The following is a 27,262-nucleotide window of genomic DNA, read 5'->3' as shown; positions in this document are numbered from 1 at the left end:
ACGTTTGTATTTTGATTTTGTCTTTGCTTTTGTTTGCTTTGTACAGCCCTTTGAGGCATTTCTTGTGATTTGGGGTATAATACATTTTGATTTGATTTGAACCCAATAAAGCCCCACTGATATGAATTGAAATGATTACCAGTTAGATCTCCTTCAATAACTCGAGAGACTTCAGCAAAGTGGCGGCGTCCTGTGGAGGCGATACTGGTGGCCACGGGGAGGATGTCTCCGATGTGAGTACACAGCAGCGCAATGTACTTCTTCAACAAGGAACCAACACCCAGAAGCTCAGGATCTGCAGAAAAACAACAACAGAGATGAAACACTTTAGGTTCATAGCTGTGTATTAAACTCACTGAGCTGTACAGTGAGTCCAGGCCATTGTACTTTAATTGACTGTTTACATTCCTGCTACTTTATACACCTCATTTACTACAATTCAGAGAAAAAGTTGTACTTTTCACTCCACTCCATTTGTCTAAAAGCTGTAAATATATTTCAGATCACAGTTTTTTTATCCCTTTCCTGAACATGAATGACTTTAGAAAAGCATGTAGGTTGCAGCACGTGACTCACTGTATCCGTTGAGGTTCTCGGTGCCGTTGACCCCGAGGTACAGCTTGCTGACCAGCAGCCTCTGGAAGCGCAGCAGCAGGTCCAGAGAGGCGGAGCGCTCCTTACTCACCTGCTCCGCCTCCAGGTAGTTAGAGATCCGCCGAGCGACGTCCTTCAGCCTGGCGATGGTCTGAGAGGCGATGTTCCTGCAGAAGTCAAGACAGATTATTTTTATTTTATCTGTTAAAGTTTAATATTACAAATCACACATTTAATTAAAGTGGACCTATCATGCTATATTTGAATAATATAGTGTAGGACCATACCTATATAAGGCATATTTATACTTTTTTTTTTTCAAAATACCAAACAGATCATGCATTTTAGCCATGCCTCATTTTGCTCAATTTGACAATTTTTAGCTCTGTTTTAGCAAGGGCAGATTCTGTGAGAACAGCACCATCTACAGGCCTGGCATATGTACTACAGCGTCTCCAGCGCTTCCGAGCGGCAATGGCCGTGGCTGTCTCCTCCTGATTGGTGGAGTTGGTCCAATAGCCGTAGCGCCACTGTCCTGACGTCAGGACAGTGTTCAAATCTGGATCAGTTTTTGATCAGATCCGTTGCAGCCCCTTTTTTAGAGATTTGGGTATGGAGGAAAATAGAGAGGGTTGTATTTTCTGACACTTGGTGAGTTCCCTGGAACACCGGGGACACATATTCATGTATAAAAGACGTACAAAAGTGCATTTTGCATGATAGGTCCCCTTTAAGTATTCATGCCAACTCTAAACAACATGAAAGTAAAAACTAAAAGAAACGGAGTATGAATCCCACTCCCTGGAGGAAATTCATTCTGTGAATGTGCTTGCAGAAAACAAGTGTTCACTCTAGCAGATGATTGTATATTTTGGGGAGATGGCAGGTGTGGAGGAAATTCTAATTCCCTTAATAGAAACTGATTAATGATTCATGGACAAAGTTTGTCTTTTGTTATATTTAATAAAGTAATAAAGAAAGTCTATATACAATTGAAATCGATCTAAAATGCAGGTACCGGGCAACTTCATCCTCAAAGGATAAAATGGCAATTTAGCCGAGTAAAAGGCAATCAGAGTAAAACATAATCTATATACATGATTTAACTGATTATATACAAGACAGCAGGTACCTCAGAAGCTGCTGCACCAGCTGCACCAGCGGCAGGCTCTGCTTCCCCGCGGACTCGTAGATGCCCGTGTTGATGAGGTCTTTGTCCAGCATGGCGCGGCACCGCTGCATGGTGGACGCGTTGGCCTCCTGCTCATCGATCTCCTTCTCCTTCTGAGCCTCCTTCTTGGCCTCAATGTCCTGTCAAAAGATGAAAAAATACAGCGTTATTCCTGTTTCCTGTACAGGGATGTAGAATAAGGGAATTTATATTATTTTCATTAATGCAGGATTCTATTAATACTTTAAGTTTGTCTAACAAAGTTTCAAATTGTCACATTAAAATCATTAAAGGTAGGGTAGGTAAGAATGGAGAAACCAGCTCGAGTGCGCTAGAATTTGAAAGTACGCAGCCGAAAAAAATCTGCCCCTTCCTTCAGACTTCCTTACAGAGCCCCTCCTCCAACACACACGAACGCGCACATGACCAATGAGGGCACGAGATAAGTTTGTGCACAGATGGAAGGCTGACAGGCAGGTAGGCCATCCAGTTATTTTAGCCGGGCCGGCTCAGATGATTGGTCGTGCTTTTTACAGTACTACGGCTTCCACAGATGAAATATTTGTATATATTTTTTGTCAAAGCATTTAATGTATTCATTGCTATCGGGATGTTAAGAGCATTCCATGGGATATAACAAAAAGTGTTTCTGAAGTGAATTACCTACCCTACCTTTAAGTTTAGGCCAGACTGTCAAATATTAGGTTTTAACTATAAGATTAACAAACTATTTATGGGATAAAAGTTAATTATGTGGGCAAAAAGCTGTAAAATGCCTGAAAAATGTGTCGTAAATATCAAAACATGTATTCAAAAAGTTATAAGAAATCTAATAAATGTCAGAAACTAAAGGAAAGGGGTAAAAAACGTCAGAATACATATATAACAATTTTTCATCTTAAAAACATCCAAAAAATGTAAAAAATAAATCAAATGTCAAAAATGGGAGAAATCTCGAATAAACTATTTATTTCTGTATTTGTTTTTTAATTTTCTAATTTAAAAAATGTTTTATTGACTTTTGCCTTTGGTGCATTTACAGCAATCGCTATCAATGTGCTCTCTTCATGTTAGATAAACTTATCAATAAATAAAAATAATACATTTACCTACTAAAAAACGAATTCAAGGTTAATCTCAGTCCTAAAGAAATGTCTATCTACATGTATTTGTACAAACACACAAGGCATATTCTTCTAGAATATAATGACATGTTATCAGAGTGATGCATTAACCACTGACCTGTATCTCTGCAGTGATGGCAGCGTTCAGTGCAGACTCCAAGCCTCCGTCAGCCATCAAGCTGCTGACCAGCAGGTCGATCATGAAGCGGCGGCCAGGACTCACACTCATCTCGTTCCCAGACACTAGCGTGGAGAATATTAATATAATTAGATATGAACAATAACCCATTTTTGTATATCCTTGGTCTGAACCATTTTAGTAATAATAATAATAATTATCTGTGCTTTGTGATAGGGCTGTGCGATTATGGCAAAAATCATAATCACGATTATTTTTGGTCAATAATTGATATCACGATTATTAAAAACGATTATCCATTTACTTTGAAAACATCCATATATTGAAAAAAAAAATGTGAACAGTATGTTTTTAACAGTTGATTACCCTGAACTTCAAGTATAATTAAACTGAAAAACCAATAAAAAAAATAAAAAAATTATAATAATAATAAAAAAAAAATTTATAAAAATAATAATCGTTTTATTTCGATTACATTGTTTTCGTAATCGAGATTAAAATACGATTAATTGCACAGCCCTACTTTGTGAAGACAAAATTCGAAAAATTTGTTTTGGAAGAAATGAAATGTTGTATCATGTTGAATGAAGTGTATTCATCACCACTTATGTCATATCTATGAGAAAAAAGACTGTGATTAAAGATTAAAAAAATACAAAAAGGTGTTTAAGTGACAATACGAAAGAGTTAATAGATCCCTTTGTCTCCATGTATGCTTTTCATCAGAGTGGGAAGAAAGGCTGTACGTTTTGAAAAAAAAACTAAATGTGATTATTTCAGACGTTTATATCTGCCCTCACCGGCGTTGGGCAGCAATGAGGACAGCTGTGATTAAAAAAAAACTACGCCTGGACAAACGTTTTTTAAGTGACAATACGAAAAGAGTTATCAGATCATTTTGTGTAGGGTGGGAAGAAGGGCTGCACATTTATTTTAGACGTTTATATTTGCGCTCACCGGCGTTGGGCAGCAGTGAGGACAGCGCTCTGGCTCTCTCCTCCGCAGTGGGCAGCAGCACCGACCAGCCGCTCTGCAGCACGGCCTGAGCAGCCGCCTGCACAGAGTTCAACACCCCCGCGTTGCTGGCTAACACCACCACCGTCTGCTTGAGGTTGTTGAGCAGAACGCTGCCGAGCCCGAGACCCAGCTCCTCCGGATCCACCTGGTTACTGATGGCTGCGTGCAGCTGAGGACAGAGATTTACAGGTTAATGTTCATGTATTACACGAATAAACATCCATAGTGCTTTTGAAACAATCATCTTAAGTTGTAAAGCAGTCAAAAATAATGTTCTCAAGTCAAGTATCATTGTTTTTCTGAGCAATGTTTATTACTATTAGCAGTCAACTATTCAAATGAGGCTATTAGTGGTGCAGCAATAAGTCCTGTTCCCTCGCCTAGATGGTCAATGGTTTTCTGAATGTGCTTTTGGTTGTTAGCCTGAAATAAGGTCTGTGGTTAACACAAGCTGAAGAGATTTTAACGTTTTGTTCTACGACATAAAATATGTCAGTAAATACCCCACTGGTGGATTTAAAAACTAAGTGTCTAAATGAGACGACTAAACGTCCTCGCACCAAACATTAGCTGCCTTTAGCTTAGCTACAGATCAGGGTTTCCGTTAGCCGGTAATTACCGGTTTTTAGCTGGTAACATTTATTAAAAACTGGTAAATTCAAAACCTGCCGGTCAAAATGTCCGGTAATAATTAGGGATGCTCCGATCGATTGCCACCGATCATTATCGGCCGATATTCACTCTTAATAGTTTGATCGGTGCTCTCTATAAAGGCCGATCAGGAGAGCTGGATCTGATCGATATGGACATAAACGCGAGTGAAGTATAACCGGACGCGAGAGAGAGATCAGATCAGCTGCTGAGTCTGACGGAGACACGCAGCTCTGCATGATCACCTGAAGCCCCGCCCACTGTTTAGCGAGCTGCATGAGAAACTGACGGGCTGTCAGGAGAGAGAAGGAGAGAGAGAGAGATGAGAGAGAGAGAGAGAGAGAGAGAGAGAGAGAGAGATGGAGAGAGAGAGAGAGAGAGAGAGAGAGAGACGGAGAGAGAGAGAGAGAGAGAGAGAGAGAGAGAGAGAGAGAAAAAGAGAGGATCCGTTTCTCCCGTGTTATTATTCAAAGTTAATGAATAATTAATGAATTAATGAGTTAATGAATCAGAACTTTTCGATCTGTTATGATTATAAACTGAAGCAATATAAAAATGACTCCCATTAACTGAGTTTTAAACATCAGCATATCCAGTCATAGTCCGGTAATTACCTGCTAACGGAAACTCTGCTACACAATTCATATTATTATTATTGAAACATGACCGGTAAGTTTCAAATTCGTCCGGTAAAATAAATTATTTCTGGACATTTGACCGTCAAGAAAAAATCCTAGCGGAAACCCTGCTACGGATGATTGTTGTGCCTACCTGCAGCCGGAGCAGGTTGAGCGTAGCGACCACCATGCACTCCTTCTCCTGTGGGGGGGGCCAGTCGGAGCTGCCGTCCATCCCCTCGCTCACCTGGCGCAGCAGCAGGTCCAGCTGCTCAAAGGTCATCGGGCAGACGTCCACCACGAAGGGAACACGCTGCCCAACGGACCACTCCGAGCACGAGGACCAGGCGAAGCTCTGAAACAGCAGAAGAAGACAGACAGGAAGTTAACACCAACGGGAACAGCAGGAGAAGACGGACAGGAAGTAAACACTAAAGGGAACAACAGAAGACAGACAGGAAGTAAACACTAAAGGGAACATCAGAAGACAGATAGGAAGTAAACACTTAAGGGAACAACAAGAGAAGACAGACAGGAAGTAAACACTAAAGGGAACAGCAAGAGAAGACGGACAGGAAGTAAACACTAAAGGGAACATCAGAAGACAGACAGGAAGTAAACACCAAAGGGAACAGCAGGAGAAGACAGACAGGAAGTAAACACTAAAGGGAACATCAGAAGACAGATAGGAAGTAAACACTTAAGGGAACAGCAAGAGAAGACAGACAGGAAGTAAACACTAAAGGGAACAGCAAGAGAAGACGGACAGGAAGTAAACACTAAAGGGAACATCAGAAGACAGACAGGAAGTAAACACCAAAGGGAACAGCAGGAGAAGACAGACAGGAAGTAAACACTAAAGGGAACAACAGAAGACAGACAGGAAGTAAACACCAAAGGGAACACAGTATGGGCTCTGGCAGTGTTTAAAGATTGGTTAATGGAAAATAAAATGTGAACATACTTGGACAGTTACAGAAAACCTCAATCAGTGCTGATGTCATTTTAAGTTATGTTGTTGTCGCCGCAGTTCCAGATTACTATTTTTTCTTAGCAGAAGCAATACGGTCATTTTTAAATCAATAAAATCCTTTTAATGTATTATGTAGCTGTGTAATAAGCGGGACAATGTGTGCTTATCGCTGCCCATTATCCCTTACATTAAAGTTATGAATGCCAGTTATGTCTCACCTGTCCTGGGCCGCAGGAGATTCCCACGATGTGTTTGGAGTTGAGTCCTGGGAGAGCCTTTGGTTGCTTCTTGTTGGAGAACAAAGTGTCGAAGTGTTGGAGTTTATCGTTGCTGCCCCAGCTGTGCACCTCTCCGTCCTCTGTGAGGGCGAGGCAGTGTGTGGAGCCCACCGCCACATCCACCACCTTCTTACCTATTGCAAAATAATAACACACAGGTAAGGTAAGGTATCATTGTGTTTTTATTCCCTCTGTCTCCAGGCAATTATATTATTAATTATATTATAGGCATGTATACAGAAAGCATTGTACACATTGGAGCTATCAAAAAGCTACCAATCATCACTAAGCTAGTAAATGCGGCTGCACATTTTTTAGCCATGGATGTGTACTTATTCGTCTTTATTTTATTACTAACGTGTGTTTTTTTGTAACATGTTAGCTACTTTTATTATGGCTTGCCTTTTAGCTGCCATGTCACTTTTGCTGTAACGCTGTAAAAGTAAATAAGTGAATTCTGATTACTTGTCAAAGAAGGTGCTCCAAGTTTAAGTTTATTTTACAACTGTGAACTGACCCTGCAGGCTGTCGAGGAACTTGGGGTATCGAACGTGCTCGTCGGTGCCGTGTCCGAGCCGCTGGTTGTCCCCCTTCCCCCAGGTGTACACCTGTCCGTCTTTGGTGAGGGCCACGGAGAACTGGCTGCCGCAGCACACCTTCACGATGTCCAGGTCCTGCAGCTTCTCCACCAGCTTGGGGGTCTTACAGCCGTCGCTGCCCCCCCGGCCCAGTTTACCGTAGTCCCCGTCCCCCCAGGACCAGACCTGACCTGTGGGAACACACAGAGGGCGAGTTAATAAGGTATTTATCTGTCTGTACACACAAACTGTACACACAAACTGTTCACACAAACTGTTCACACAAACTTTGACTTGTGTACACAGAGTGCCTTTTTCTGAGCAATTGATTGAAATAAGTACAGAGCACATGCCTTCCCATGCAGCTGCCTCGAGAAAAAGCGCTACTCCCAGTATCTATTTGAGTGCTCCTCTGTGCTGCCGTTCAGTTTGATTCAAGTTGAAAATATTTCAACTTTTCAGAAAAGCTACAGGTTTCTTTGAGCCGACCAACCCTGATTGACCCTGGCTGTTGCTGGAAGTATTTTGGTGTTCTTACCGTTTTCTGTCACAGCGAGTGTTTGTGCATCCCCGCTCCCACAGGCCACGTCCATCACCTTCAGCCCCTTCAGCGCCGTCACCAGCATCGGGGTGGTCTGGTCCTCACTGGAGCCTGAGACCACACAGAAGCAGGGGTTAGACGTTCACATTTCCAGTCCAAAAAATCTGTCATTTTAAATTAAATAAATAGATACATTGTACTTTTCACATTAAAGTCTGCCAAAATGTAAACTAAGTAAAAACAGATTTTAAAAGAAGTAAAAACTGATTTTAAAGGACTCCTACAATAGAAAAAAAATCATGTATTTAAAATGTTGTTAATAAACTAAGAATGTGTCATCATCCAGCGGTTTACTGCAGGGAGACCTCACCGTGGCCCAGCCGGCCGTAGTTCCCTCTGCCCCAGGTGTACAGCTCTCCATCAGCAGTGATCACAGCGCTGTAAGTGCTGCCACACGCTATGTGCACCACATGCTTCCCTGCCTGCTTCCCATTGAAGGCTGCAATCATGGTCGGCTCCTCTAGATACCTGAAAGAAAGAATACAGAGGTAATGTAGCGGACAAAAACAAGAAGCTTTTCAGGAAAATTCTAATAAAAAAAATGTAGGTCAAGCTTTGATTTATTTATTTTTTTGAGGAAAGTTAGTGTTCGACTTATTTAACCCAATTCCTTGTACTAAATTCTATAGAGAGGCGAAGTCCCTCCCTTTCCGGTGGACCTCCATGGGACCTTATTTCGGAAAAAGTATGTATTGAAGTCAATGGGGAGAGAAAGATTCTATACTTTAGTACAATTTTGCAGAATTCCCAGCAGTATGTTGAGTTAAGGTGACGTTTTATCTTGTGGACATATACCATGTCTAAATGAGACCAGAGTTTTACTTGTATGAGAGTATTTGAGTATTAGTACTTTTATCTGAGTGCTTCTTCTACCACTGCGAGTAGTTAGGTGGATCTTATAGAGATCAAACAGCCGCAGGGTTTCTTTAAGTAGCTTACGTTGTGTCTCCGTGTCCCAGGCGGCCTCCGTCCCCGCAGCCCCAGGAGAATACCTCCCCGTTGGAGGACAGGGCGAGGTAGTGCTGCCCGTCAGGATGAGCCGCCAGCTTCACAATCTTCCTGGAGATCAGACCGTGGATCAGCATCGGAGCCTGAAACCAACAAATTAAGAAACTCAAACTTCAGCCGAAATAGAGATAAAAGGATCTACTTCCAGGGCTGCACGATAAATACAAATGTTATTGAAATCGCAATGTCCAGTAGTGCAATTGAGGGGAGCAGGGAGGAAATTATCTTTTTGTAAGTCGACCCAGAAATTAGCATCACACCACAAAAATATTGTTCCATGTGATTAAGGATTATTACTGAAAATAATCTCTGTGTCAAACAAACGTTAACGATACTTACACGTTTTGTTCAGCAGGATAATCTCGACATATTAACACCACTTGATGAGTTCTGAAGTAAAAGGCTAATGTTAGCGATAAAGGAACTACAGCACGGTCACATGACTTCACGTCACCGTCGCTAAGCTAAAGGCGGCTAATGTAGGGCGTGATGACGTTTAGTCGTCTCATTTAGATAGTTGTTGGCAACCGCCGTTGGGGTATTTACTGACGTATTTGATGTCATAGAATAAAATGTTAAAATCTCTTTAGCTTGTGTTAACCACAGACCTTATTTCAGTAATAAAAGTATAGAATAAAGTATAAATAAAGTCCATTGACTTTAAGATGAGAGACTTTAACACAAGCTGAAATCTTCCCTGTTATATATATCATATAATGTTACAGTTGCTATCAGTAAAAAATTGTCGCAATACGCTATGTTTTCCAATTGGTGCAGCCCCATCAGCTACTACCACTGAGAATGCGTTAATAAACAGAATCCACCTGTGTGTCAGAACTGACCAGGGTTGTGCTCTTGTAGTTTTGGTTGTAAACGGCACCGCTGCTGGACAGGATGAGGAAGCCCTTCTCCGAACACACGATCTGAGCCACCCCGACGCTGGACAGGGCTTTGCACTGGATCGGCCCGTTAATGTTAGCGTGAAGCTTCCAGCCCAGAAGGCCCCAGGCGATCACCTCCTGCAGAGTTCCCTGCAACAAACAAGGGCAGAGAGGAGGACACATCTGTCACATGGGCTGAAACACATGAGCATAACAAATACTGCGTAGAAAATGAAGGTCAACCTTTGACAATTGATTAACTGTCGTGCAAAAATAAACAAAAAAATTGCCGTGAAGCATACACGTTTCTCGTTTGAAATTGCGCAGCTCTTCAACTTTAAATTCTCATATACTACATATTTAAAAATGTTCAGAATAACTTGTCAAGTTCTTGTTGTACTTACTTTTTGTATATTTATATTTCTAAGAAGATTTTATTTTAATTATGAAATGTGTTAATGTTTAATAGTTGTGGTGGCAGCGGGGTGTGGTTAGGGCGCCGGCTGCTGGAGGGATGGGAGTGGCTCGGCCGGAGACCAGACAGCTGAGCAGAATCAGGTAAGCTCTCAGTATAAATGCTGGTAACCTGGTTCTGCTCTCTCGCTTGCAGTGATCCACGGACCCCGAGCAGCCTCAGGACCTAGCGGGGCTAATTGTCAAAGCTTGTTTTTGTGAACCTCTCCCTCCCTGGCAATAAACCTGGTCCTTTTTCACAATCCACCTTCTCCTTCATTCATTTTTACCCCCAGTGTGAACCAGAATGTTCACAGTTGTTTATAATAGTTCCATATTAGAAAATAAGAAACCAAGACATTTAGGTTAGGGTAAAAAAAATGTTTTCATAGTAAAACCTGCCTTTCATGTAACTTTAAGGGAACACGTTTTCCTGATGATGTAATCCAGCTACATGTACTCTATGCCTGATAACTAACCATGCTGAGTTGGTAAGAGGAGTTCACCTTGTGTGATGTGGGGGAGTTGCAGTGGGGGGGGCAGCAGGGAGAAGCCAGGCGGTCCAGGTGAGCCATGATCACCACGGCCGTCTGCCGCAGGTCGATGGCCAGGTCGTTGTCCTGAGGCAGCGTCAGGTAGCGCAGGAAGCTCTCGTTAGGACTCATCTGCACTGTGAGGATCTGAGAATCACAGCAAACAATCACAAAGTTCAAGTTAGCTTGAATCTTAAACAGGAAGAGGACAACAGGCAGGTTATACTGTATGTTGTCAATTCAGGGATGAACATTTTGCTTCAAAGAATGTAGAAAAATTCAGTTATTTCAAAAAAGAAAATGTCTTATTTGTATTTATTCTTATTTTATTCTTGTTTTATTCAATCCTGTGTTGGTAAGTGTTCTTATTAATCACATTAGTATTGTTTTTTTTTTGTTGGTGTACTGTTTATGTTTTTGGTTTGTGAAGCATTTTGTGTTGCCTTTGTGTATAAATAAAGTTTATTTTTGATTCATTAGTATGAATGAAGTCTAATACTGCTGTTTTGACACACTGTGATTTCATTTAAGAGGGTTCTTCTCATATCCTATGTTTAAAGGTAGGGTAGGTAAGAATGGAGAAACCAGCTCGAGTGCGCTAGAATTTGAAAGTACGCAGCCGAAAAAAATCTGCCCCTTCCTTCAGACTTCCTTACAGAGCCCCTCCTCCAACACACACGAACGCGCACATGATCAATGAGGGCACGAGATAAGTTTGTGCACAGATGGAAGGCTGACAGGCAGGTAGGCCATCCAGTTATTTTAGCCGGGCCGGCTCAGATGATTGGTCGTGCTTTTTACAGCGCCACGGCTTCCACAGATGAAATATTTGTATATATTTATTGTCAAAGCATTGAATATAACAAAAAGTGTTTCTGAAGTGAATTACCTACCCCACCTTTAAGTGGCATTAAAATGAGTTTGTTCCATTTCTAACATCCCTTCGGTGTCTAACTGTACTGCTAATGAGACAGCTGTTTCAGAGAGGAGATATTACCTCAGCCTCCTCTTCAGCGACGGGCTCCTCCTTGCTGCTGTGGATGTTGTGAAGGCGCTGCAGGAGGGGCAGCAGGGGGGCGCTGGTTCCCTGGGTGGAGCGCTCGTTATCCATCTCTCTGGTGCCGCTTTCCCACAGGCGCAGCAGCAGCAGAACAGCAGACAGCAGCTGACTGCACACACACACACACACACACACACAGAGAGAGTGAGCACTTCAGCAGGGTGTCAGCAGAGGCATGTGAGCGGGTTTAAAGGTGTTCAAGGTGTTGAAGGTTACCTCAGGGTGCCCCTCTGCACAGCCAGCTCCAGCAGGATGGCCAGCGCCAGGTGCTGATCCTGCAGAGGAATGTTGCCTTTGGTGCTGGCACTCCCATGTACGTCACTACACATGAGAAACACAAAAGATTATCAAACACATCTTACAAAAGAGTCCTAAAATCCAAATACCATTCAGCATTTTAGGACTTTCTGTTCCCTCATCTGGAAGTCAATGGTTTTCTGAATGTGTTTTTGGTTGTTAGTCTGAAATAAGGTCTGTGGTTAACACAAGCTGAAGAGATTGAGGAGCAAATAACGAACCTGAGGAATTTGGTGGCCCTCTCGACGACTTCCAGCCACACGGATGATACGGTCCCCTCGTCGAACAGCGTGGCTTCAGGCAGCGCTCGCAGGGCGTCCAGAGACTCCTGCAGCAGCTCACTGCAGAGGTCTGCATCGTCCCCTGAAACACACCAAACACTCTTCTGTTTTATACGAGGCACAGTGGTCAGATTACCCCACAAAGAGGGGTGAAAACATCTGAAATGTACAATTTGTCAAACCCAGCATGAGCGCAAAAGGAGGGCACACAGTGGTTCAGTTTACAGTAAACTCACATGTTTGCATAACATTAAAAAGCATTTAATGCAATGGCTTTCCCGACTTGCAGCAATCTAAGAGCGTCAGCTAAATGCAATGTAATATAATCTAAAAGAGCACCATACATTCATATAACCATCGGAATAAAACGTCTATTTAATCTTATAAATCACTTTATGTAAATGTTCTAGTTAGAAAAAAGAGTGATAATCTTTTAAAAATAGAAATAGACATGTTAAGCTTAATTTGGATTTTAATTCAATAAAATCACATCCAGTACATCCCTATTGATGATATGGGTTAATCCATGCATGCATTTACAAACATTAATCTTAAAAGAACAGGTCACTAATGAGATCAAACGAGCCCTATCCTTATTGCACTTGAAGAAACTCTAAAATCTTAATGTCTAAGATTTGGGCGGTGGGTGAATTAAAAACTACACCGCTCTGACCTACTGTGTGCTAGGAATAGAGCGTGTGTGTGTGTGAGTGTGAGTGTGAGTGTGAGTGTGAGTGTGAGTGTGAGTGTGAGTGTGAGTGTGAGTGTGAGTGTGAGTGTGAGTGTGAGTGTGAGTGTGTGTGTGTGTGTGTGTTGCTCATGTTACAGGAAGGCTTCAGAGACAGAGAGCAGACAGGCTCTTTTGTTCCCACCCAGTCCCTGAGGACCGGCAGCTCTCTTCACATCAGACCACATTCTACATCTGCAGAGCTAACATGCTAACATGCTAACAGGAAGAACTTTTAAACACTGCTGCTTTTTTTGTTGCCTTCACTTATACTGGGGGATTCACTTTTTATTTTACAATCAAATTAAATATAGGAAATACAATTAAAATAAATATATATAAATATGTATGTAATAAATCATAAATAAATCATCTGAATTACAATTAAATAAATCTGACTTTAATCTAATTTTTCAGTTTTTTCAGAAAACAAATGGAAAAATCTGAAAAATCTAATAAAAATGTACATAAAAAAAATGAAAACATTTGTTTTTGTCTTAAATGATTACCTTTTTCAGAAAAAGAAATCAGAATTCTGTCTTTTATCTCAGGACTCAAAAAGAAAATGTTTGAATGCTTCAATGCAGTCGTCATTACGGTTCAAACTAATGCAATAAGATAATTCCCCATGTTGTTCAGCCCTCAACCCCAGCAGTCCTTCATCTATCTGATATCACGAGCTCAGGCTACAAACATAGCATTGAGAAACATGTTGGGTTGTTTACTATGAGCATCGTGTCACATGGTGCAAGATGTAAATCCACAGCTGTGTAGTGACGCCCCATCACTCTGACAGCAGCTATCAGCGGCTCTAACAGAGACAGCACTTCTTCACAGGCAGGAAACTCTTACCTGACCTCCAGGCGCGGCGCAGGAAAGCGAAGGCGAAGGAGAGAGCGGCTCTGGAGCCAACTCTGGCCAAACCTTCAACTCCTTTACTGGCAGGACGAGTGCTGAAAAACAGAGCAGAACACACAGAGATTAACATGAGAGGGTGAAGAAGAGGAAAACAAAGTGAGCGCTTGATACCAGGCTGTAGGCTTTAACTCAAACAAGCCTGCAAGTTATGTATACACAGTATAATGGCGCATTTCCACTGCAGGGCCTCGCACTGCTTAGTACGGTATAGTTAGGCCTTGGTAGGCCCGGCTCACTTTATGCTGCGTTTCCATTACAGTTTAGTAGCTGGGGCAGTAACTATAGTAACGCAGTGTAGGCGGAGCCGTGACGTCATCTTCAATGCGAACCACAAAACCAAACATCAGCCGTTAGCTGTTAGCACTCAGAGCTCACAGCTCATATCTGTTCAGAAACTAGACAAAAGTTAAACAACCACAGACATATTCAGCCCTGTTTTGGCCCGGAAAGAACCACGATTTTGGAGAGCCAGAAAAACTGTGAAAAGGTAGCCCTGAGCCGGAACTAGCCCTAGTGGAAACGCAACAAAAAAACGGGCCGGGTTTGGCACGGCACGCTTAAACCGTGCTACGCGCTGCAGTGGAAATGCTTACCATTACAAACTGTTGTTTTTACTGGACTGGTTTAATCTACAGCTTTCCAAGAGAGCTTCTGGGGCTGTACTGAATAGTTTGAAGCTTGAAGAGCACAATTGTTTAAAATAAACTTGCAAAATGCCAACTAATTATAACATTTCTTGATGGCCAAACACATACAAAACAACCAGCAGTGAACCAGCTTTAATATACACGTTTAGATATATTGTAAAGCTATACAAAATGTGTGTCAAATACATTCAGAGCTTTATCGAAAAAACCTCAATAGATGCTTTAAAATGGATATACATTTTAAATAAAAATAAGTACAGCCCTCACAACTATATACTGTAGAGCAGGGGTGTCAAACTCAAATACACAGTGGGCCAAAATAAAAAAATAGGTACTAGTCGAGGGCCGGACTGGTTCAATGTTTATTGCAGGACTTGTTGAAATGAACTTATTGCACATATTAAACCTGGAACTAACAAAGCTTAAATTATTGCCTATAAAAACAACATTAAATAATCAGTTGCATTCATTTCTTATGGCTCTATCTGCAGCTTTTCCGGAGTCATTTCTTATGATTACATTTTTCCACAGGCCAACAACAGCTTCAACAAAACTATTTCCCTCAAAGAAAACCCAAACACGCCCTGTTGTCGTGAGAAAAAAAGTGCAGAAGGAAACATCCATTAAACTCAGTGTGCTGCTCTGTGATGCTAGTTCAAGCCAGATACTTGGCATCTCATCTTGGGTGCAAGTTCATCAATGTTTGGGGTCAGGCTCTGAGCTGAGGAGACCCTCAGGATTGAGTGAAGGTGTGCGTGCAATATACCGGCGGGTCAGATCTAATAGTAATTAAACATTATCCTGCGGGCCGAAATTAAATCCACCAAGGGCCTGATTTGGCCCCCGGGCCTTGAGTTTGACACATGTGCTGTAGAGGCACAAGCACACTCACTCACCAGTCTAGGGCTGCACAGTTAATAAAAACTTAATGAGGTACCTTTTTAAAGATTAGTCTGTGTTGTTTTAAAACGTGTGTCACAATGGAGGCCTTGTCTTTTAACTGCAAACCAAATCTACCTTAAGGTCCAAATGAAAACCTGAGCGTGGTTTCTTCCACATTACACAACGCTCTGTCCTCATGCACACTCACAGTCCTTCCTCTGGCTCATCTAACTCCGCACAATTACCATTACCTTTTATTGTCGGCGGCGGCCAGGGGGGGGCTGGGCGGCCCCTTCCAGCGGACCTTGTACTTCTCCTCCATCATGCTGTGGCTCAGAGAGATGAGGTATCGCTCCAGGATGACGAGTCGCTGCCGGAGCCGCTGAGCAGACAGAGTGCTCTTAGCCATCTGAGCCGAGAGCTTCTGCTGATCGTCCACCAGCACCAGCAGACAGTCCTTCAGCTCCGTCTCACCTGCAACCAGGGAGAACACACACACACACACACACACACACACACACACACACACACACACACACACACACACACACACACACACACACACACACACACACACACACGACACACACACACACACACACACACACACACACACACACACACACACACACACACACACACCACAACACACACACACACACACAACACACACACACACACACACACACACACACACACACACACACACACACACACACACACACACACACACACACACACACACACACACACACACACACACACACACACACACACACACACACAGTTTACAGAAAGGATCTCATGACCTTTAGAGCTTATTAAGGCAACTTGTACTCTGTTTCTAAATAAGTAAATAAAAAATCCCCCCCCATTCAATATTTTCTGCACTCTCACAATCAGCCCCTTTGTTGTGATGTTGTTCAAGAGAAGACATGCTTCGTCACGATTTCATACAGCAGTGCTGCAGGGAAGATGAGACGAGTTAAAATAGCCGCTCTGAATCCACTTAAGCTTCATGAAGACCGGCCGGAGGTCAGCTGTGCTCCTCTGTCAGGACAGATATGTACCGCAGGACTTATTATAAATTACCCATGGTAAAATTAGCTTGCCCTGGATAATGCCAAATGTGAAGGGGTTAATTAACTCTTTCAAAAAGATCCACCAATGAAGAGAGAAGTCAACACATTGGACTGGACGGAAAAAAAGCTTAATTCACAACAACCGAATGTCCCGTAAAAGTCCAGTATTTTGCAAAGTTAAAAGGTTGGAGCTACTAATTGATTAGATTATTTAAACATGTATTTTTCTTGCGGTTTTTGTTTATTGTAAATTAATCATTATCAAGTAATTCTTTTTATTTAATAAAGAAGATGTTATGGTTTTATTTTGAAGGCAGCTTAAAGCACCAGGTGAGGTGATGGTATTTCTTATAAAACAACATGTGGGCTTGAACTTCTTATATCATAATATTCCAGATATTTGAACAAAGATATGGAAAAGAAGACGTTTACAGTTCTAACTATAGCAACCGTTCAGAGATCAAGTTACACTGAACATCAGACCAGAATGACTTCCTGCTTCACTCGATCAAAAAACACCCCATTGGTGACTAGCCTCTGTGTACTAGCACAGCCTGTATCCACTGAGCATGTACCTCCCCCTCTGTACCCCCAGCCTCAGCTTATCTCCCCCCAGCATGACACTGTCCCACCCCGACAACAAGTCAACACCTCGGGGAGAGACTATGATATATGTGTTGGGTTTGGATATTTGAAAAGGCGTTTATGTTGAAATATTGTAAAATGTAAATTATTAAAACATTCTGAAACTTGTTAAATAAGGTTTTTGTATAGATTTGGTTACAAATGCCAGGTTGTACAGTACACGTGATTTCCCGCTTTTTGCACGACACATGTTGCAGGGACTACTAGAATATTCAGTGTATTGCAAAAAAGGTATTATTTAAAGGCCATGTTACGCTGGATGCTACCCTTCTGCTGACCGCATTGTAACGCCTCCCCAGATTACACTGCGAGGTAAAAAAGACCCCCTCAGGCCTGCAGACAGAGTGATCGTTTCACAGTTTCCACATCTCACGTGCCAGCCAGCAGGACATGCACTCATCAGCAGTGAAACTGATAAACACAGAGCGGTGTGTTGAAACGGTCAGTATCTAGTCCTCATCTACGTGTTGTGAAAGCTCCCAGCGTGGTATTCATTACCCCAGTTGGAAACAGAAAGGCGTAAAACAGCCAGAGTCGTAGTAGCAGGAGGACATAGTGTGATGTTTCTATTTCTATTTGTATTGGTGGCCTTCCTACTTGGCTGCCGGCCCCAGTCCCAGGTCTCGATGATGGAGTGATGCACGGAGGTAGACGTCTCCTCCTCCTCTTTCTTCTCTTTGTCGTTGGGTTCATCTTTTTTCTGAGTTCCAAAGCAGTCCAGTCCTGTGCAATCCTCTGAAACGATCAAGAACAAATATCTGACATTAAAGGTAGGGTAGGTAAGAAATGGAGGAACCAGCTCGAGTGTGCTAGAATTTGAAAATACACAACCGTTAAAAATCTGCCACTTCCTTACAGAGCCCCTCCTCCAACACACACGAACGCGCACATGACCAATGAGGGCACGAGATAAGTTTGTGCACGAGATGGAAAGCTGACAGGCAGGTAGGCCATCCAGTTATTTTAGCCGGGCCGGCTCAGATGATTGGTCGTGCTTTTTACAGCGCCACGGCTTCCACAGATGACATTTTTTTATGTATTTATTGTCAAAGCATTTCATGTATTCATTGCTATCGGGATGTTAAGAGCATTCCATGGAATATAACAAAAAGTGTTTCTGAAGTGAATTACCTACCCCACCTTTAACTTCAAGGCTATTGAGGATTTTGAATCAAACCATCGTTCAATGGTCACACGAATGTACACAACAACGCACACACAATGAAATAAAGACGACTTATTATGCTGATTATGGGGGGGGGTAGCGTGGGAGATTTTAGCCTTTGCAGACCATTTACATGCACACAAACCTATATAACACACTACAGGAAAGGGACAACCCCCAAACGCACAACAGGGCCTCTTCAACAGCCAAATGTACTTTAAGTTAATAATAATAATTCATTAATTTTATATAGACGCCTTTCAAGGCTCTCAAGGTTGCCGTACAAACACACAAAAAACATGATACATAACACCAGCATAAGAAACATAAACAAGACAATGCAGTATATAAAACATTTAAAAAATAAAACGGAGGATGTGTGATGGATAATGGTCAGGGTGGATATGCGAGTGTGAAGCGATATGTTTTTGAGACGTGATTTGAAAACGGGGAGAGAGTCAGTGTCGCGGATGTCAGGTGGGAGGGAGTTCCAGAGGCGGGGTGCAGAGCGGCTGAAGGCTCTAGACCCCATGGTGGTTAAACGGAAGGGGGGTGCAGTGAGGTGGAGGGAAGCAGAAGACCTGAGAGTGCGGATGGGTGTGTTGATGTGCAGGAGGTGGGAGAGCTACAAGGGAGGGGTTAACTTAGTTGTTGGGGAGAAGGGCCTCTTTCTGAGAGGATTATAACTGATCTAACTATATAACTGTTGTATAGAACGGTGTTGATGTCATGTCAAAGTACTGTTTTGAAGAGATATCTACTAAAAAAGGATCCAAAGGTGCGACTTGTTTTCCCGCTTCTGATGCTTTGGTTTCAGACAAGTAATAAAAACGGTTACACAATCTATATATACAAGTGTACACAACACTCCAGTCTAGGGTCAGCGGCTCAATAACACTAACTTTAGCTTAGGCCACAACCCCCCCCCCTTAAAGTTTATAAAATAGCAATGTTAATTTTATTTTGACCAGTTCTACGTATTCTTCCTTTGCTGTAAATGAGTAGATGACAGTATGAACCCTGAAGCTGAGGGGAAATGCTGCCCGCTAATTCTAAGGATCAGGTGACTTGGATTTACCCGTTGAACCTTTAAAATGCCAACGCTGTCAGCAGCTTATGTATCATCCCTAGACAGTGTGTACAAATGTACCGTGCCGTCACAAACAGCAGCCATGTGTGGATTGGTAAACAACATGGAGGGTGAATGTTGAAACCTCCGTGAGACATACCTGTGTGAGCGGACTCTTCTCCGCTGAACGTTATCTCCTCGTCTTTCACCATTTCATTCCACATCTCACTCAGACCCTCCGGAGAGAACGCCCGCTGACAAAGACAGAGAGAGACACCGAAAATCAGCAACGCAGCACATGTATTATCAGGGTATATGCAGGAATCCTGAAGTCAAATGTAAGACCTTTTAAGACCTTTTTTAAGACCCTTTCCATACATTTGAAGACCTCATCGCCACTTGGAGTTTTAACCGGTTACATTGGCGACACACTTTACCTCACATTGACTATATACAGTATTGATTGTCCTTCCTCCTTATCTTCCAACCATTTGGACGCGAACTTGCATTTCCCCATAACGATGTTGTTTAACAACCGGCGTAAACGGTCCTTTGCGCGCTATCAAGCAGTGAGCGTGCGATGTCCTGTTCAGATGACGTCAAATCCAACGGGATGCCATAAATAAACTACACAGAACCACACTACACACCTACGCAATGATTACATTCAGGCAAACTGTAGAATACAACTTCTGTGGACAATTTATATACTTATTGAAAACAAGCTACAACATTTAATACCTTGGAAAATGCCGTTGAATACTTTTTAATAGCCTTAATTTTCGCTAAATTGATTTATCAACTTTTAATACTTTTTAAGACCCCGCGGACACCCTGATTAATAAAAAATAAAAGATGTTCAGTATGTGCTCACACATGTGTCATTAGTTAAGAAAAAGTAGGAAAACCTCTGTGTAATAAAACTATATTATAAGTAAAAATAAAAATAAATTAATAATCATTTTAAATTGTATTACTAGGGCGCTTTTTAAGGTAATCAAGGACACTTTACATGGAAAGGTTCAAATGTATTTTTTTGTGTAAGACACAACATGAATGACACATAAAGACACGTAAAAAAAAGCTGGATGATATAATATTCTGTAATGATATAATACTGGCAATATGTATGCTGAAAACATTTACGTTTGATACTTGAATTACATTTTGCTCATAATAATTCTGCACTTCTACTTAAGTAACATTTCCAAGACTTTTACTTGAGTATTTTAGGACCATATTATCTGTACTTATACTGAAGTAAATAATCCGAATACTTCTTCCACCACTGCTGCTGCTATGTTTGCTGTACTGAATTTTTGTTTTCTAAATACTCCTGAGAATAATGGTGTTATAATCTAGTTTTATATAGTTACATTTGTGAGTTGAACATGGAGAGATTGGTGCAGTCTCAGATGTGTACATGCACAATTTCACTTGAGTACGAAAGTACATATCTACTATAAATCTAGAAGTAACAACAGCTGTCAGATACCTGTAGTGCAGTCAAAAGTACAATATTTCCCACTGAAATATAGTGGAGTTATAGTATAAAGTAGCACTGAAGTACTATACTTTTCATCACGGTTTCTTAGTAAACTCTACATACAGTATACACACAGGTTATTATCAAAGCAGCACAATATAAAATCACACCCAAAATTGTTTTTTGTGTCAAATTGTACCACAAAATAACCATTTCTACACGACTAATTTCCCTGTATGTCTTTCCAATTTGGATCCAACAATGTCTTCCACCCATGAAAGGAAATGTGTCGTGCAGCAGTCTCCATAACCAAGGACAGAAGCCTTACACCCACAAACTAATATCAAATATAAATGAAGGCAGAGAGTTCTTAATAGCTGCTTTCCCTCCGGCCTCCCAACTTACTCAAAGATACAGCTGCTGTTGTGTAAAACTGGGTGTCATGATCCTGAGAAACACTCACGAGTCCAAAGCCAACTCCTGCTTTCAAGGATCCAATATCTTAAAATGTCCACATGTTCGCTCACAGAGGGCACCAGACCAGAGACATAAAACTGAAGCTGTCTTCTGCACTGTGAGAAAAACATGACACCCTCACCCAATTTAAAACTGATTTCAGTCCAGACAAGCTCGGTTTGAAATCTGTCCGCACTCGTTTTGTAGAAAGAGACAGTGGTGTTTACTGAGATTAATAAAAAGAGCTCATAATTACAACCAACATTAGTGTTTTCCACAACATACAGTAGATCCGTTTGAATACCTATTCCTCTAACTGTCTATAATATTACAGGATACACGTCTCACAGGAAAACAATCATCATCTGTGCAGGAGGCTTGATGCAGCTTGCAGGTCTCCAGTGTGATATGCATTCACGTTCTGGTGTCACAGAACAATGTGTTGAAAAAATGAAACATTGACTATCAGTGACATTAAGGCTGATAGAGATTCATCATTACACTTTGTCACAAACACAATGCAGCGCAGACTGACTGACAGCCATTCACAGGGAGCTTCTTCCAAAAATAAACTGACCAACACAGTCGTTTTAGAAAGCAGAAAAAGATGAAACGTGCAATCTCTCAACTGAAGCAAAGATGACAAATAATATGCAGATTTCCTGAAACTTCAAAATATCATGCTGTCCTCTGCATCTAAAAAAAAAAGCAGTTCTTTTCATGTGATTCCTCCTTAATGTTCACATACCTGCAGGTCTATCTTCAGCCATTTGTCATGGAATCTCAGCTGAGCATCGAGGGTGAAAGATGGAGAAGGCATCTTGCCCTCTCCTCTCCTGGCTGCCAGCGCAGCCAACCTGCAGGACGAAGAGAAGAGAGGCTTGTTGGAAACTGAGACACAACGTTACAGTGAGAGGAGAATCAGATGATATACACTGACATTATTTAGGGAATGAATGCCTTGATAATAAAGTGAGGTTGGGTAAAATTAGCATGTTCCTACCCTGGCATATTTATAGCTTCCTTTGAAATGAATAAAACCTATTTGTGCCTGAAACAGCAGTGTTCTGAGAAGGGAGTTTTTCTTATCATACTAAATGTAGTCTTTGTGCTGAGGCCTGTACTACGAAGCTGGATTTTCGCTTAGTGAGCTAACTTCAGGGAAAACTCTGGCTTTCCGGTCCTACGACGCTGGTTCTCTTTTTAGCGGGCTAGATCTCCATGGTAACTTATGCTGAGCGGCTAACCTGGGGGGTATACTACGAATCAAGATTTTCGTTTAGCAAGCTAACTTCAGGGGTTTCCGGTCCTACGAAGCTGGTTCACTTTTTAGCAGGCTAGATAACTTATTCTGAACGGCTAGCCTCCAGAGCAGGATAGGTTCCAGGATAAAAGCACTGCCTGCTGACCAATCAGAGCTCAGTGTGCGGAGTTTAAAGCGATCAATTCATATGACAGGAGGAGAAAGGAAATACAGTTTAAACTGCCATTGCAGGAAAGACGGCCGGCCAAAATCACCGACTGTGTGAACGTGAAAATTAATAGAATATCCCCTCCCAACTTCAGAGCAATCTGACTATTATAACATTAGCGTTAAGAAAGCTTACTTAAATATCTGCCACAACATAAGTAACCGGATCAAAGTAACATTAACTACAGTCCGCGGCACTGTGAGTGCAGACGTTGATGTGTCCCATTATCATTCATATCATATCACATCATAATGTATCATATATTTCCTTATCCGAGTCAGCTTCTTGAGCCGTATCTGGCCGTGCAACACTCACAGTGTCACATACTGTATGCAGAAGTATTATTTTAAGCAACACATTAAGTTGACGAAACACTTGTCAAATGTAATTAAAGTCAGATCCACTCGTGTCTTGGACGGGGCAGTGATATCATAAAACTGTTAATGAACGTATTCAAACACTTTTTCTTTTACCAGCAGTATTCACCTTGCAGGTGCAGCTATGTGGCTTTTATCCTGGATAAAGTGTTTAAGTCATGGATGTTTAAAGTTTAACGTCTTCATATTTGTCTAATATTAGTTGACTTTTCATTCAGGAAATATATGACGCGCTGCGCTGTCAGTACACGGCTTGTCCGTGTTTGTGATTGGTCGAACACTCCAAATACCACCCCTTTTATGTGAACGCGCACCTAACTAGATAGGACACGGCTGGCTTGAGCGATCGAGTTGATAGCCAGCGTCGTAGGACCATTTAGCGAGAGCGGGTTTTTTTTGGATTTAGTCAACCGGATAACTCAAAACATATCCAGGATATGTTGAACTAGATTCGTAGTATACCCCCCTGGTCCGGAGCAGGTTAGGTTGCAGGCTAAGAGATCAACTCAGTGAAAGCACCGCCTTAAAGCGATCAAGTCATATTACAGGAGAAAGGAAATACAGAAAAACTGCCGTTGCAGGAAAGACGGGCGGCAAAAATCACCGACTGTGTGAACGTGAACATTAATAGAATATCCCCTCCCATCTTCAGAGCAATCTGACTATTATAACATTAGGAAAGCTTACTTAAATATCTGCCACAACATAAGTAACCGGATCAAAGTAACATTACGTACAGACCGCGGCACTGTGAGTGCAGACTTCGATGTGTCCCATTATCATTCATATCACATCATAATGCATCATATATTTCCTTATCTGAGTCAGCTGAGCCGTATCTGGCCGTGCAACACTCACAGTGTCACATACTGTATGCAGAAGTATTATTTTAATCAACACATTAAGTTGACAAAACACTCGAGTCAAATGTAATTAAAGTCAGATCCACTCGTGTCTTGGACGGGGCAGTGATTTCATAAACCTGTTAATGTACGCATTCAAACACTTTATCTTTTACCAGCTGTATTCACCTTGCAGGTGCAGCTATGTGGCTTTTATCCTGGATAAAGTGTTTAAGTCATGGATGTTTAAAGTTTAACGTCTTCATATTTGTCTAATATTATAGTTGACTTTTCATTCAGGAAGTATGACGCTGCGCTGTCAGTACGCTTGTCCATGTTTGTGATTGGTCGAATGCTCCAAATACCACCCCTTTCATGTGAACGCGCACCTAACTAGATAGGACACGGCTGGCTTGAGCGATCCACTTGATAACCAGCGTCGTAGGACCGCTTAGCGAGAGCGCGTATGTTTTGGATTAGGCCAACCGGCTAACTCAAACATATCCAGGTTAGGTTGAACCGGCTTCGTAGTACAGGCCTCTGGTTAGTTATAAAATGTTTTCTTTCTTAATGGGCCTATTTCATTATGTTGTTTATGTTGCTGCTGTTTACCTTAGTCCTGATGCACAATTCATAAAATGCACTACTGTGTTGTTCTGTTTTGTCTGTATTGTTCTTTTTGTTCAGTGGAAGATATATATCAGAAGACTGTCTGTCAAATATACATTATGAAGGGCCAATTATTTTTGAGATAAGATTTTCTTGTGTAGCATTAATGGAGTAAGCTTCAACAGCATTTCTCTGTTTAACCCTGTGCTGCAGAATGACAGTAAGTGATCCTTGAAACAATGAAATAAGAACATATCTCAGAAAGTACAGGGGGCACAATTAAGTATTATATATATGAAAGAATAATAATATCAAAGACATGTACGCTTGTGCATGCAGTTCAACAAGACATGATATAAACACAATGTTAGCATTTTCCTCATTTACAAACATTATGACTTGGACTATTTTTGAAATTGCGATTTTCTATGTGATGTTAAAAGTTGTACTGTTAGATATTTTCACAAAGTATGTCAGTACCAGATTGTAGGACTTAAAACCAATCCAAACTGTATTTAATTGCTCCTTATCCTGCTTAATCTAATCTACTTAGTCTTTGGGCACACATTTGTTAGCAACACCTATCGCTTTTAAGATTAAAACTGACACAAAGATTACCTCAAACAAATGAGTTTAAAACAGCCTGTGAAAATTCAGCATGACCCATAATATTAACCCACATGTAAACAGATAGAAAAACACATGGCTGAATCACTCCCATTTAAATGCCAAGTCTAAAATAAACAATCTTACTTTTAATACAGAAACTACATCTGAATATTGCTGAGTTGTATATGAATGTATCTGTTGAACACAAAACGATCTAACGGTATACTCATCAGGATCAACCTCTTCAACTCTCCTTGTGATTCTTCTTCAATAGTGACGTCAATAAAGAATCACACATTGGCTTCATTTACATACTTCACTCTTATAGTTAAAGGCCAGATATGTTTTTGTTCGTAAATGTTTATTTAGTCTATATATGTGGCTTAGGTTTTCTTTAGCTACATGGTTATACATTTCATATCATTTGGGATGTTTGTTAAACTGTACTTGTGTGTGTATTTATTTGACCTACATTTTGACCTATTTATTTCCCATATTATTGGTAGCCTACAGAGTCAGATATAATCTGCCGTCTACTGTCTGTTAGTATTGATTCTGTGAATATAACATGGTGTTAATATAGGATATCAGACACTGGTCCTGCAGGTAATAACACACACTGACACAGCATGTGTGTGCAATATACACTCATGTGTAATATACCCTTTATTTTCTCTCAATACTTTTTACCATGGTGTACTTATCCGCTAATATATACTTATTGTGTTTTTTTTTATTATAAATAGCTTGTACATACTTAATACATTTTGATATGCAAGTATTTTCTCTTCACTTTATCTACACTATACTTCTGCTGTTGTAATAATGTAGATTTCCCAAATAAAGGAATTTTGAATGAACAAGCTCATAATATCACATAATGCTAGTTGTATGTATCCAATGTATACAAAAACGAGACCATCATAGCTTAAATGCTAGCAAGGGCACAGTCTCTGTTAACCTTGATACTGTGAATGCAATATGGTGTTAATATAGGATAACAGACGCCAGTCCTACAGGTAATAACACACACTGACACAGCATTTACTCATAATAACGCAACACATAATGCTAGTTCACATTAGCTTATAGCTCAAGGCTAACCAGTTAGCTTGCAGCTAATACCGTTAAAACATCATCCAGGCTAAAGTGATGACGCTTCTAATATGACACTGAACCAAATGAGATCAACTCTAGCAACAAAATGGGCAACATGTCAATATAAACAACACATTTGTAGATTACCTGCAGTGTCTTCTCAAGCTATTCTCGTCCCTTCAGCTGCTTTGCTGCATTAACAAGACGTTCATAATGGACATGATTGACAGGTCGCAGACTGGGGCACGAGGCATGGAAACAAATGACGTATAAGGTAAACGGGGAGCTATAGTGCAATGGATTTACTCACCGCAACAGCCCGTTGGGAGGCGGGGTTTGAATCCGTCGGGCACTGAGTGTACTCCGCCCTCTCGTACCGGTATTGGTTATAAATCGAGCGCTTTTTGTTATTGGAGGCGGGACTTAGGAGGGGCGGGGTTGGCTTGAAGAGTGATGGAAAATGTCCGCTAGGTGACGCTGTGTCTCAAGGAATTTACTGTTTATTTCACATCAGTCTTAGCAACAAAGTCACACGTTTTAATATATTTTTAGATATTTATTTGAGCAACAGAGTAACATATAGCATATCGTTTTACATATCATTTTAGATGTGTATTTAGTGTTTATATTTCAATGATGTTTTCCTTAGCTACAGGGTTTCATATTTCATAGATTTCAATTTGTTTATAGAGTATTTATTTCCCATTTGTTTCAGTATGCTACAGAGTTGTATATTATCTTAAACGTTAAGATGTTTATTTAATTATAGTGTATTTATTTTTGCACATGTTTATTTAGCTAATGGGCACAGCCCCACCTAGTGTCAGCAGAAAGTATTACAAATAATGATTACAAAAATGCAAAAAGAAAAATTAAAAAAAATATAAAATATATTTTAAGATCATGTTTAATCATCTGATTT

General features: G+C 41.1%; 1 protein-coding gene across 1 annotated transcript in view; it reads right to left on the bottom strand.

Annotated features, from left to right (window-relative positions):
- Positions 1–22,153, bottom strand: part of herc2 (HECT and RLD domain containing E3 ubiquitin protein ligase 2) — an 81,622-nt gene extending 59,469 nt beyond the window's left edge. Inside the window, 21 exon segments of the mRNA XM_034147945.1 lie at positions 140–295; positions 577–761; positions 1,727–1,905; positions 3,008–3,132; positions 3,986–4,214; positions 5,468–5,668; positions 6,505–6,698; positions 7,082–7,333; positions 7,681–7,794; positions 8,054–8,211; positions 8,683–8,834; positions 9,594–9,782; positions 10,592–10,765; positions 11,616–11,787; positions 11,895–11,999; positions 12,197–12,338; positions 13,836–13,936; positions 15,682–15,904; positions 17,755–17,892; positions 19,552–19,645; positions 22,082–22,153. Of these exon segments, the coding sequence (XP_034003836.1) occupies positions 140–295; positions 577–761; positions 1,727–1,905; positions 3,008–3,132; positions 3,986–4,214; positions 5,468–5,668; positions 6,505–6,698; positions 7,082–7,333; positions 7,681–7,794; positions 8,054–8,211; positions 8,683–8,834; positions 9,594–9,782; positions 10,592–10,765; positions 11,616–11,787; positions 11,895–11,999; positions 12,197–12,338; positions 13,836–13,936; positions 15,682–15,904; positions 17,755–17,892; positions 19,552–19,645; positions 22,082–22,153 (3,355 nt within the window).
- Positions 22,154–27,262: the final 5,109 nt, after the last annotated feature.

This window comes from Trematomus bernacchii, unplaced genomic scaffold (assembly GCF_902827165.1).
Source record: "Trematomus bernacchii unplaced genomic scaffold, fTreBer1.1, whole genome shotgun sequence".
Classification (NCBI taxonomy): domain Eukaryota; kingdom Metazoa; phylum Chordata; class Actinopteri; order Perciformes; family Nototheniidae; genus Trematomus; species Trematomus bernacchii.
This window is presented reverse-complemented; position numbering and strand designations above follow the sequence as displayed.